General features: G+C 37.3%; 1 protein-coding gene across 6 annotated transcripts; it reads left to right on the top strand.

Annotated features, from left to right (window-relative positions):
• The first annotated feature begins 46 nt into the window (after positions 1-46).
• ANKRA2 (ankyrin repeat family A member 2) lies at positions 47-12999 on the top strand. Of its 6 annotated transcripts, none has more exons than XM_035014636.1 (9): positions 47-344; positions 3847-4239; positions 5125-5283; positions 7745-7810; positions 10253-10350; positions 10838-10963; positions 11257-11323; positions 11822-11922; positions 12485-12999. In XM_035014636.1, the coding sequence occupies exons 2-8, from the start codon at positions 3951-3953 to the stop codon at positions 11896-11898; spliced, it is 882 nt and encodes a 293-aa protein (XP_034870527.1). In that variant the 5' UTR covers positions 47-344; positions 3847-3950; the 3' UTR covers positions 11899-11922; positions 12485-12999. The 6 variants fall into 6 exon arrangements, with proteins under 6 accessions (XP_034870527.1, XP_034870525.1, XP_034870524.1 ...); XM_035014634.1 differs by having other exon boundaries at positions 47-559; positions 11842-11922; XM_035014633.1 differs by having other exon boundaries at positions 48-344; positions 11842-11922.
• The last annotated feature ends 589 nt before the right edge of the window (positions 13000-13588 follow it).

The raw sequence follows: 13588 nt of genomic DNA, 5'->3' as shown, positions 1-13588 counted from the left end.
CGCGCCTTACGCAGCCCGAGAGTCGCAGGGGAGGGTCAGGAGGGCGGGGCGATGGGAGAGGAGGAGACGTGATCCGAGGGCTAGACGGGTGTTGCCCTAGTGACCCAGAAGGGTCTACTGAAGTGACCCAGTCTCTGTAGTACTCAGGCAATAAAGACCGAGCAGCGGCGGTTGAAAAAACCTGGAAGGCCTCTAGGCTGCAGTGACGCGGAACGTTTTTTTGGCCAGAAACCGAAAGAAGAAATCGGAAGTGACGTCGCGGTCAAAACAAGCCGGGGTTTGGGGGCCTGCAGTGAATCTGTGGCCGCAGATGGAAAGGCCCGACTCGCTGTCGGCTGTCGAAGGTAGTCGCGAGGCCCTGCGCTCCCGTCCAGTCGGCCTCGGCCCCTGTCCCCCTGACCCTCCCGCCGTGGGTGAACCAGAGTTTCCGCCCGCGGCATTTGAGCTGTGCTGGGACTTTTCCGGCAGAGCTGGCGGGTGGCGACCGAGCGGACTTCCCTTCCTACAAGTGTCCCCTCCAGCGGGCTTCTGTCCTGGGACGCTGGGACACCTGTCGCCTGTGAGGCATCATTCATTTTCATAGCACCTTCCTTTCCTTGTAGGACAATTTCAGAATTAGGAAGAACCAGGGGGCTCCTGTTACTAGGATTCACTGCCGAGTAGCACAGTTGCCCAGTGTGTCTCTGTCTTCATCCCTGGGCTCTGACCGATCGAGGTGATCCTAGCTATCCTTGGCCATACCCCTTTTTCTTACCGCCTCCTACTCTCGATCATGTTTCCCCTCTTCTCCTAGTCTTCAGAATCTTAGCTTAACCAGTCAACTTGGCTCATCTCTTCTAGAGTAGTGGCAAGACAGCGTTCTGTTTTCACTCCCTCTTCTCCCAGGTTCTCCCCTCAAAGACCTGTAATTCCGTCTATAAACTCTGATTTATGACATGGAAGATGTTTAGAGCTAGAAAGAGTATTAGAGATGTCTATTTCAATCATCTACATTGTATAGATTAATAAAAATGAGTCTCAGAAAACGTATGTGATTTTTCTGTCCAGGGTTGCACAGCTAGTTAGTAGTGATGTTGAAAATGTAAAGGCAAATCTAATTAGCAAGCCTTTGTTGGGCATCTTGCAGGATCATTTCAGTATAGAAAAGAATTTAAAACAATGTTAAAGTTCAGATCAGAAAACATTTCTGGAACACCTGATAGGATCAGGTTCTGCTTTGTGTGCAAAGATAGTAAGAGTGGTCTCCATCCTAGAGAAGTTTTCAATGTCTTTGGAGTTTAAGTGGAAACTTTCAAGAGAATGATAAATACTAGAAATAGAAATAAATGCAGTGTGCTAAGAGAGCTCAGGGGATTGCATTTAGGCCAGCTCTGGATAGGAGTCTGTGGGAGATGGTTCTTCCCTCAGGAAACACAGTTCTTATCTTCCAATACATTTTTTAAAATTTTATTTTATTAAGTTATGTTAATCACCATACATTACATCATTAATTTTTGATGTAGTGTTCCATGATTCATTGTTTACCTAGAACACCCAGTGCTCCATTCAATACGTGCCCTCTTTAATACCCATCACCAGGCTAACCCATCCCCCTACGCCCCTCTCTAGAACCCTCAGTTTCTTTCTCAGAGTCCATAGTCTCTCATGATTCGTCTCCCCCTCCTATTTCCCACCCTCCATTTTTCCCTTCTTCCAATACATTTTTAAGGCCCTCTGCATTGAGCTTCCGTCTCCATTTGAATCACAACTCATTTTCTGTTCTGGTTTCCTTCTTTCCTTTTGCTAAAGTATATTGACTTTGTTACCTGTTACTTTCTTTTTATTATTATTATTACGATTTGTTATTTCTTCACCTCTTGTCCCTTGGAAGTTTGGATTAGTTTAGTGCTGCTTATTTTAGTGGTCAAGGTGATCTATCCAAATAGCTGGATAGGTCCTTCATAATGTATAAGCTCCCTTTTTCTTTTCGCTGCATAGGAAATAACAGGTAACTACCCTCACTACTCAAAGGATTGTTATAAGGACCAGTCTTGGAAAATGTTTTAAAACTGAAAATAGTAGTTATCTGTAAATGTATGGTTTTCCAGCCCCTGTTCCACTGTGATCATAATGCATTTTTCTTTTTAAATTCCAATGTTAAAACACCCTGCATCCTCTCAAAATTTCTAAGAGGCAGTAAACCCTAACATGAAAAGATTAACTAGATGTTTTAATTTTCTTCCCCCTGTCTCAGGGATTATATGCATCGGGCATTTATAATCTTGGAGTTCTTCATTTTTTTAGAAACAATTTTAGGTACAATAATGGAATTCTCTTGAAATTATATTAAGGTTCATAGGGAAGTGCCAGTGATTACTAAAAACTCAATTTAAAACAATAGTAAATGATTCCATAACAGGTGTGCTTATAATCTATGCTTTGAGAGTTTGCATTTATTGAATTCATGTCTTGATTATCTATATTTGAAAAAAATCAGTTCTTATTTATATTTAATTCTTATTTCTTTTTTTTTTTTTTTAAGATTTTATTTATTCATTTGAGACAGAGAGAATGAGAGAGAGAGAGAGCACATGAGAGGGGGGAGGGTCAGAGGCAGAAGCAGGCTCCCTGCCGAGCAGGGAGCCCGATGCGGGACTCGATCCAGGGACTCCAGGATCATGACCTGAGCCGAAGGCAGTCGCTTAACCAACTGAGCCACCCAGGCGCCCTAATTCTTATTTCTTAATACTTATTACAAAAATTGAGATCTAGAAATTATAGTTGGATCCTGATGCCCTAGAGATGATAAGGCAGAGGAAGCCAGTCTATAATCTATAGTTTGTGTAGTAACAGTTTTCATAAAAACCTATATTAAGTTACTAACATTTGAGCTGAACAAAAACTGATAAATAAGTATATCTTCAGTTCATCATAACCAAAACTTTGTAAAGCCTTTGACTATCCAAGAATCACAGGTGTTGTAGATGCTAATAGACATGGGTACAACATGAGTCCTATCTTAAATTCAAACTGAGAGCCACTTACAAACATAGCATGTTAAAAGATGAACTACAGGTAAGAGTTTAAAGTTTTCACATGAAAGGGTTTTTTTTTAATGTTTTAGCCATTTTAATTTATGAAATGCAGTCTTGGCACTTTAACATTAGAAGGTGGTTTAAAGAATCTAGCAGTCAATGAAAGGATCATTCACTTGAACTATTAAAACAACAAATGTCGAATTTTTGAGAAAAAGATGATATTAGGAATTTTTTTTACCATGTTTTGTCCCAATAGGAATTAGCTTCTTTCCATCTTGATGAAGTGCCTCCAAGTCCTCTGTGGGCTTCTGCTGTAGCAGGAATTTTGGGTAGTTCTGGAGGCTGGGAAGTCTAAGATCAAGGTGCCAGCATGGTTGTTTTCTGGTGAGGGCTCTCTTCCTGATTCACAGCTGCCATCTTCTTGGTCTATTCTAACTTGGTGAAAGAGCATGAAAGTTTATTTTCATTGTTACCTTGATCTTCTGTTCATTTGGCAATGTCCAGGAATAGGAAAGGGGAGAAAAGAGTAAAATTTGTTGAAACCTAGTGATGAAGGTGAGAATGTTACTATATTTCATTTGTTCTTTACCAAGATCCTGTGAGGTTAATGATGACACCTCCATTTTACAGGTGAGATTGAGGCTTAGAGAGGTTGAGTAATGTACAGGTTCACACAGCTAATAAGTGGCGAAGCTTGGATTCATACCCAGGTATCTGCCTCTGAACATTGTATGCCTACTATTGTGTGTAGGTGCTTACAAGAGCACTTTTTGCTTATTTTGTGTACTTTAGCTATGTTGATACGATATTTTTAACTTTTGTTTTCCAGATTTTTCAATATCTGAATTCCAGGAGCACAGTGGATACCACTCCTATAAAACAAAGAGGAAATCATGAAGGAATGTTTTAATTATTGAAACTACAGTTGAAATCATGGCTACATCAGCAAATCTGGATATTGGAGCTCAGCTGATAGTGGAAGAGTGTCCCAACAGTTACAGTCTAACTGGCATGCCAGACATTAAAATAGAACATCAGCTGGACTCGAATGCAGAAGAAGGATCAGCTCAGGGTGTTGCCATGGGAATGAAATTCATATTACCTAACCGATTTGATATGAACGTGTGTTCTCGATTTGTGAAGTCCTTAAATGAAGAGGATAGTAAAAATATTCAAGATCAGGTTAACTCTGACCTGGAAGTGGCATCTGTCCTATTTAAAGGTTGAAAGTTATGGTATAAATATCTGCATTTGTTTTCATTTATTTCATTTTGTTTGTTTGTTTGTTTTCCTTTCTGATCATGAGATTTTGAATTTGGAAGTCATATTTTAATATGATTTGGAAGAGAGAGTTTGGAAGTCATATTTTAATATGATTTTCTAGAATCTCACCAAAACCAAAATTAAATAATTTCATGTTATTTGATATCTATAAGTATCTGTTGATTTTTTTAAAAATTTTCTTGCTTGACCTTTGTTTATTTACAAATTAAAGTTTCTTATTGTACCCTTTATTTATTTATTTTAAAGATCTTGGTTATTTGACAGAGAGAGACACAGTGAGAGAGGGAACATAAGCAGGGGAAGTGGGAGAGGGAGAAGCAGGCCTCCTGCTGAGCAGGGAGCCCGACGCGGGGCTCAATCCTGGGGCCCTGGGATCATTACCTGAGCCAAAGGCAGATGCTCAATGACTGAGCCACCCAGGCGCCCCTTATTGTACCCTTTAAAATGATAGGAGAAAAAAATTATTTATGCCTTTTAAGAAATGAATTACCTTACTATTCCCTATTCCATGAATATTTGATTGATATCAGCTCCATGCTTTAATTCAGTGAAGTTTGTCATCATATTGTAGACTTACTTTCACAACAATCTGTTGAATAAAAAAACTAATCTCAGAATAAAATCACTCAAGATTAATACATATTTTTTTCTGGAACTTTCACTGTGATAATACAGAATTTTTATAGCAAAGAATAATATCACTTGAGAAATGGTTGAAGTTATACCTCATGTATTTCTTTTTTATTGTAAACATTGACATAGAACTTTGAAATGCTTTGTCATTAAAATGTTAGTTTAATGTGTTTAAATTTATTTTACTTAGCTGAATGCAATATCCATACATCTCCTTCTCCGGGAATTCAAGTAAGACATGTCTACACTCCCTCTACAACAAAGCACTTCTCACCCATAAAACAGTCAACTACTTTGACCAACAAACACAGAGGAAATGAGGTCTCAACCACACCTCTATTAGCAAATTGTAAGTATATCCCACTGATTTATTGAAATATTCTTATTAGTAATATAATGCTTTCAAGAATTTGGCTTTGAAATGCATATTCTATTTTGGAAAGCTTAAGTGATATCTTGATAGTTTTAGTAATTTAAAATTTTTTTCACACTATTACTGCATAATCAAATATTTCATGTTTTGTTAAGAACAAATACAGATTTTTTTAAAAAGATTTTACTTGGGGCGCCTGGGTGGCTCAGTCGTTAAGCGTCTGCCTTCGGCTCAGGTCATGATCTGTGGGTTCTGGGATCAAGCCCCACATCAGGCTCCCTGCTTTGCGGGAGGCCTGCTTCTCCCTCTCCCACTCCCCCTGCTTGTGTTCCCTCTCTCGCAGTGTCTCTCTCTGTCAAATAAATAAGTAAAATCTTAAAAAAAAAAAAAAAAAAGATTTTACTTATTTATGAGAGAGAGAGAGCGCACAAGTAGGGGGAGCGGGAGAGGGAGAAGCAGACTCTCCACTGAACAGGGAGCCCAATGCGGAACTTGATCCCAGGACCCCGCCATCATGACCTGAGCTGAAGACAGACGCTTAACTGACTGAGCCACCCAGGCGCCCCAAGAACAAATACAGATTTTAATACAGACTTTATATAGATTTATACAAGTACAGGTTTATATTTGTTTATACACATACAGATTTTATACAAGTTTTCTTTTTTTTTTTTTTAAGGGAGAGAGGTAGGGAGGGGAGATGCAGAGGGAGAGGGAGAGAGGGAATCTTAAGCAGGTTCCATGCGCAGCACAGAGCTGTCACAGGGCTCCATCTCAGGACCCTGAGATCATGACCTGAGCCAAAATCAAGAGTTGGACACTTAAGAGTCTGAGCCACCCAGGCGCCCCTACAGGTTTTCATTCTTAAAACCTTTATAGTCTTACTATAACAATTTATCATTCTGAACTTTGTGCAAACTAAGACATTGTGAGTGTTTTTCTGTTCTTGGAGTACAAGGCTTTACATTTTACTCATAAATTAGATCAGTGATCAGCAAGTGATTTATAGTAAAACCTGAGTGATTTCTATTGTAATTTTGAATTTGACTATAATAATATGAATATGAAATTAACTCTCTTAAAACCTTGAATCCAGGGGCGCCTGGGTGGCTCAAATGGTTAAGCATCTGCCTTCGGCTCAGGTCGAAGCAGGGAGCCTGCTTCTCCCTCTCCCACTCCCCCTGCTTGTGTTCCCTCTCTCACTGTCTCTCTCTCTCTCTCTCTAGCTCTGTCTCTTAAATGAATAAATAAAATCTTAAAAAAAAAAACACCTTGAATCCATAATTTTTTAAAAATGTAGAATCATTCTAGAAGAAATAAAATATTTCTACATAAATCAGAAAACATTCTAAATACTATAGATATGTTAATGAGAGAAAACAGGTAGCAGTTTGATATTAGGAACTATATTTGAGTATATAATGTAAATGCATCTATATTCTAAAGCATGGTAAAATATATGGTTTATTGGGAACACCATATCCATCCTGATTTTGAATCACATGCTGTAACAGTTAAGCCAGGAGGAGTCCATGACTCTTACTTCGCTATTAACCATTATTGTTCTACTTATTAAATTTACATGTGTTTCATAATTGCTTTCCTTTCTATTAAGGCCACTCAGTCATATCGCTGAAGTCGAGGATCAAGTGATACTAATTTTTAAGATGAACCCTCACAGAACAGTGCCTGTTTAGTTTTGTCTTAAAGATATTGTCCTAAAAAATAAATAAATGAACAAATTGATGGATGAATGAATAAATGAATAAATTAAATAAAGATGTTCTCTTAAAAATAGTCCAACCATATTATTTTTGAGCTGAAAAGAAACACCTAGAGATCATGCAGTTCATGACCCTCATGTTATAGACAAAAACGGTTAATCATTTATTCAAGGTCACACAGCTAACTAGCCACACCTAGGTCTGCATTCAAGAATTTACTCTCGAAGTCATTTTTCCATTTACTACCTCACTCCAAAAGTTAAGAAAAACCCATGGAGTCTTGAAATAATGATATTTGGGATTTCAGAGGATTTAATTAATAAAAAGACAAAAGGTGTGTCTTTATGTGTTTTAGACCCAACATCCTTTTAAGTTTGGATATTGAGTTAGCATTTTAAAAATTAAATACCTAAGCCATTTCTTTGATTGATAAGATCATTAGCAATTTGCATTGTTAATAGTTGATCATAACAGTTTGCATATTCATTGATAACAATACTTTACAGATGTCAGAATTGCCCTAAATGTATATTAAATCTCAGCTACAGAATGCCTACTTGTAATGTTAGGATATATTTTAAGTTAAAATTTTTTAAACAATAAAATGATAGTTTTTGTTTTAGAAAAGAGAATTGCTGCACAAATATGAATGGCATGATGAAAGTGTACCCTGCAGGTAGAAAAACATGAAGCTTTTTGTGGTATCATTTCAGCTTTATCTGTTCACCAGTTGGCTGCTCAGGGAGAGATGCTCTACCTAGCTACTCGGATTGAACAAGGTAATAGCCTGTTTTTTAAACTGTACTTAAAACATATTTAATCGGATTTATTAGATTTAATACAGGAAGGTGTAAAGACAAAAAAAAAAAATAGTTGCATAATCTCACCAGGCAGATAACTCTATAGGTAGTAAAGAAAATAAAATACTACAAAGTATAAAAGTTACAGCCTCCCTTACCACCCTAACCTTTTCCCCAAAAGCAAACATTATAAATTTCTTATGTTTTCAGGAAACTCTTTTAGAAAACATTTCTGTTTATTTTTGGAGTTATGTGTGGAAATATGTATTTGCCTTTCGCTATGTAAACAAGAGGGAGCACACTGCATTGTACTTTTTTCACTAATACTTTGGAGATATTTCCAAATGAGCACATAAAGATTTATTTCTTTTTTATTTTTTTAAAGATGTTCTTCATTTTGAGAGAGAAAGAGCACAAGCAGAGGGGAGGGTCAGAGGGAAAGGGAGAAGCAGACTCCCTGCTGAGCAGGGACCCCCCCCCCCAGCCCCAAGGCAGGACTCGATCCCAGGACCCTGGGGTCATGACCTGAGCCGAAGGCAGATGCTTAACTGACTGAGCCACCCAGGCGCCCCCTATTTCATTCTTTTTAATAGGTCCCTAATTTTGCACTGTATTGCTGCATACATATATGCTATGTTTTTATTTTTTAACTAGTCCCCTTGGTGATGGTTGATTCCAGTTTCTCAGTATTAAATAACATTCTTGTTGGCATTCTTTTTAAGAATACACATAGGATAAGTTCCTACAAGTTTATTTGCTGGGTCAAAAAGTATATGGAGGGGCGCCTGGGTGGCTCAGTTGGTTAAGCGACTGCCTTCGGCTCAGGTCATGATCCTGGAGTCCCTGGATCGAGTCCCGCATCGGGCTCCCTGCTCGGCAGGGAGTCTGCTTCATCCTCTGACCCTATCCCCTCTCATGTGTTCTCTCTCTCTCATTCTCTCTCTCTCAAATAAATAAATAAAATCTTAAAAAAAAAAAAAAGTATATGGATTTTTCACTTTTCTATATATTGCCAGGTATTTGTCCTGTCCTCACACCAAAGTTAGAGTTTGTATTTCCCCATACCCTCAGTGACACAAGATATCAGATTTTAATCTTTGCTAATCTCATGGGTGAAAAATGGTATCTCCTACTGGGTGTGTTTAGGTTTTTTAAATTATGGTCTATTTAAGCTCTTTTGTATGTGAACTGCCTGATACATACTGATTTATATGTCCTCATCTAAATTAAAGAAATTTACTTTTTGTTGTTTATGTTGCATATTTTTTTTTTCCAGTTTGTCATTTTCCTTTGATTGTCATGTTTTCAACAAAAGTTTAACATTTTGTAATGGTAAATTTATTTTTTTCCTTGTAACTTCTGAGTTTTATATCCTTCGAAAGGATTTTCTACTTCAAGATTATAAATAATGGAGGAGCACCTTTGCTTATTTTTTTTTCCAGATGCAACCACATCTTTATTTACAATCTTGTGTTCATTTTCCCTGTAGACACACTCCTGCAAACACCAAACTCTTCTGCTTGTTGTCCCTTTCCTATCACTCTATCTTCCTCCCTAATCTTTTTATTTTATTATGTTAATCACCATACATTACATCATTAGTTTTTGATGTAGTGTTCCATGATTCATTGTGTGCGTATAACACCCAGTGCTCCATGCAGAACGTGCCCTCTTTAATACCCATCACCAGGCTAACCCATCCCCCCACCCCCCTCCCCTCTAGAACCCTCAGTTTGTTTCTCAGAGTCCATAGTCTCTCATGGTTCGTCTCCCCCACCAATTTCCCCCCTTCATTTCTCCCTTCCTACTATCTTCTTTTTTTTTTTTTTTAACATATAATGTATTATTTGTTTCAGAGGTACAGGTCTGTGATTCATCAGTCTTACACAATTCACAGCACTCACCATAGCACATACCCTCCCCAATGTCCATTACCCAGCCACCCCATTCCTCCCACCACCCCCACTCCAGCAACCCTCAGTTTGTTTCCTGAGATTAAGAATTCCTCATATCAGTGAGGTCATATGATACATGTCTTTCTCTGATTGACTTATTTCGCTCAGCATAATACCCTCCAGTTCCATCCACGTCTTTGCAAATGGCAAGATCTCATTCCTTTTGATGGCTGCATAATATTCCGTTGTGTATATATACCACATCTTCTTTATCCATTCATCTGTCGATGGACATCTTGGCTCTTTCCATAGTTTGACTGTTGTACACCTTTACTTATTAATTAATTAACTTAGCTAATTAAACACGTGGGAGAAAAAGTTAATGGTACAAACTCACATAATAGGACTTCAGGAAGTGAGTCTCACTGAGTGGTATAATCCACCTTTTAGAATGCCAGTATTTTCATAATGATATTAATAGATGGTTGTTAAATTAGATGACAAAAATTGTTTTTCTTTTAAATAGAAAATGTTATCAATCACACAGATGAAGAAGGATTTACTCCTCTGATGTGGGCTGCAGCACACGGGCAAATAGCTGTGGTAGAGTTTCTACTTCAGAATGTAAGGAAAATGCTTCGGGAAATGTATACGTATAGTTACTTAAGTCTTGAGTAAAGATTTTCTATCTCCAGCCAACTAGATGTAATGGTAGAGGATCCAAAAAAATTTTGCACGCTTTTCATATTCTTGGGGAACTTGGATCTAGTTGGGCAAATAAGACTAAGCATACATGAAACAGCGAGAGAGAATTTCATGCCCAGCTCCCTCAGAGTGCAATGAGAACAAAAGTATGGTCAGCGCTGTAGGAGAAGCTTCACGGGGGAAGTGTAACTTAAGAGTGAAAGGATAGTTAGCATTTGAGATAGAGGGAGGAAGGAAGGCCCTCCAGACAACCCTGATAATAAAGGCATCCATGAGTAGAAGTTTACGTTATTAACCCCAGAACATTACTTGACCTAAGTACTGAACTGTAATTCTTATTGACAGAAATAACAATATTCTTGTTTACATGAATTGAAAAGTCTGTTATCTCCACTTGCCACTGCAGGGTGCTGATCCCCAGCTTTTAGGAAAAGGTCGAGAAAGTGCACTCTCATTGGCCTGTAGTAAAGGCTACACAGATATTGTCAAAATGCTGCTTGATTGTGGAGTTGATGTAAATGAGTATGATTGGGTGAGTCTATGATACTGATTTTTAAAATACTGTAATAAATTCTAGGAATTATTTAGTTTGGAGAGACATAATAAATTTTACTAAACATCTGGAAAAATAATTAGCTAGTTAAACACACGGAAGAAAAAGTTAATGGTACAAACTCAGTTATTACTTCTGATTTAAATATTCTTCACAAAATATGAAAATTGCCTTAAACGACTTTTACATACCCAGTTCTTAGTAAAACGTCTCACACAAACATTATTCAACTCTTGCTCACCTTGAAAAACTAAAACCTTTTCCTTTTGCAGAATGGAGGGACACCTTTGCTTTATGCTGTACATGGAAATCATGTTAAATGTGTAAAAATGCTCTTAGGTAAGCCAAAAAAAGTGAAAATATTTGGAAAATACCATATGAGGACTTTATTTTAATTCCTTACAAGCTGGCCTCCCCTGGTATTACTCAGGAGAATCATTACCTATTACTAAATACCTTAATCCTGCAAAGCACCTGCTACCACAGAGTTGCCCATGTGATAAGCAGCTCCGTCCCGTAGTACACCTGTGCTTGGAACATTTGTCCCTGTTGCTTTCCTCTTGAAGATTGTGTCTGAATCCGTCATTGTTTTCTCTGTCCACGGTGTCTTTGTGCATAAGTTTTGTCTATAGTTGTTTATGAGTTTCAGCTGTTATCGAGGACTCCTCTTTGAGGCATCCTCCCGCTGACCCACCAAAGTGAACTCTGTGCACTTCGTGTGCTCTGTACTTTGTTAGGCCATCCTGCAAATATCCAATTTGCTGAAAATCTGTCCTGCCGTTTGCACATGAGCCAGTCACAGACAAATGTATCTACATTTTCATTTTATTTATGCAGATTTTTCTGTTTTGGTACAGAAAATGGAGCTGACCCAACCATTGAAACAGACTCTGGGTATAATTCTATGGATTTAGCGGTAGCCTTGGGCTATAGAAGTGGTAAGTATTTTAGAACTGTCAGGTTTTATTTTAGTTGGTAAAGCTCTGTAAACAGTACAGACTAGCGGACTAAACCGTTTTCATCACTTGTAGTCATAAAATATGGCATGTTATCCTAACTAGTGACAGTAACTTTTAACTGTGGGCAAAATCAACAAATTCTTACAAAGTCTGGAAATGAGTTTGTTACTATTACTTTTCACCAACCCAAATAATTTGTTGCTAGAGTGCACACCTATTTACATACAAGACTTGTTTAACATTTTTGTAGCAAATTATAAAAGTTGCCCTTTCTCTGTTCTTTAGAACACACCTTGAACGACAACAGAATCCAGTAACTTGGACAATCACTAAGTCAGTGACAGACTAAATTTAAGTGCACTAAGTATTGCATTGCAATCTTACCATCCTCAGACAATGAATATATATTATTGGGCATATATCCTCAGAATAGGAGGAATACCTTTATTTTAAGGAGAAGTTGATGTTAAATTGAATTTGATAGTTCTGTGTAAAATTCTGTGATCAACATGCGGTGGTCTTGATAACCTGTCTGTTTCAGTTCAACAGGTCATTGAATCACATTTACTGAAGCTGCTTCAGAATATCAAGGAGTAGACATAGTCGTCAGGAAGTGTTGTCTGCCCTTCCATTTACTTTTTGGCTCTTATAAATGATAGTTTTGTTTACTTAAATATTTTTACCTCAGTTGCAAAATTTACTGGTTTTAGTAAGTTTTAATATTCCTCTGAGTAATTCACTGGTTTATAATAAAATTAATGTTGATGCTTTTTTATAAATGTGTTTTACTGCATATTTAAAATTATAAATTAATGTTTTGTGGCATGTAAATTTTTATGGTACAGATAGTTATCTGTCTTTGTATCAAGTGCTGTAATTTAACATTTTCAAAAATTGTTCTACCCTGTTCGTCTTCACTCTTGTATTAACTCATTGACTTCACACAGGTTTGCTATAAATCTAAAGGAAAAAAATTTGTTATTGTTGAATTTAAAAATGCACAGTGTGATTGTTTACAAAATGATGTTATAAATAAATAAAGTACTTTTGCTGTTAGTTTGCATGGTAGTTTTTTAAAAAATTTATATGATTATTAATGGATTATTTTAGGATTTTTAGTTTAGCCTTCTGTCCTGCCAGGACACTCCGTTAGATCAAACAATATAATTGGAATAAATTGAATGTAAGTCAATCAACAAAGACTTAATTATCATTTTTAGAAGTATATTTAGAATATTTTTCTCTTGTAAATAAGTTTTTCAGTAGGAAACATTGGTCCTTCAATAAAAGTCAGATGTTCTTTAATTCCACAAAAGGAGCACCATAAACACTTGTGTTCGTATTACAAGGTAACAAAATCCAACGATCCATTTGGGCACATCAGTGTGAGTATTGCTTACCTGTGCTCTCCACAACTGAAGAGCAACTCAATGACTTAATGCTGGAATGGAGTCTAAAATAACCACCTAACTCCTACTCTGATTCTTAGATCAACAGGTCTCAGAGAATATCTTAAAGAAAATTCCCCTTTCCAATTCTGTCATCTTTTAGCCTCAGGAACCCTGGTAACATTCCTCAGAAAAGTCCCTTAAGAAGTAGACACAAGTTAATTGGAACAATAGGAATGATCCTTAAGGAGCAGTTA

This window comes from Mirounga leonina, unplaced genomic scaffold, assembly GCF_011800145.1.
Source record: "Mirounga leonina isolate KUSES-001 unplaced genomic scaffold, KU_Mleo_1.0 Mir_168, whole genome shotgun sequence".
In the NCBI taxonomy this organism is placed as follows: Eukaryota; Metazoa; Chordata; class Mammalia; order Carnivora; family Phocidae; genus Mirounga; species Mirounga leonina.
This window is presented reverse-complemented; position numbering and strand designations above follow the sequence as displayed.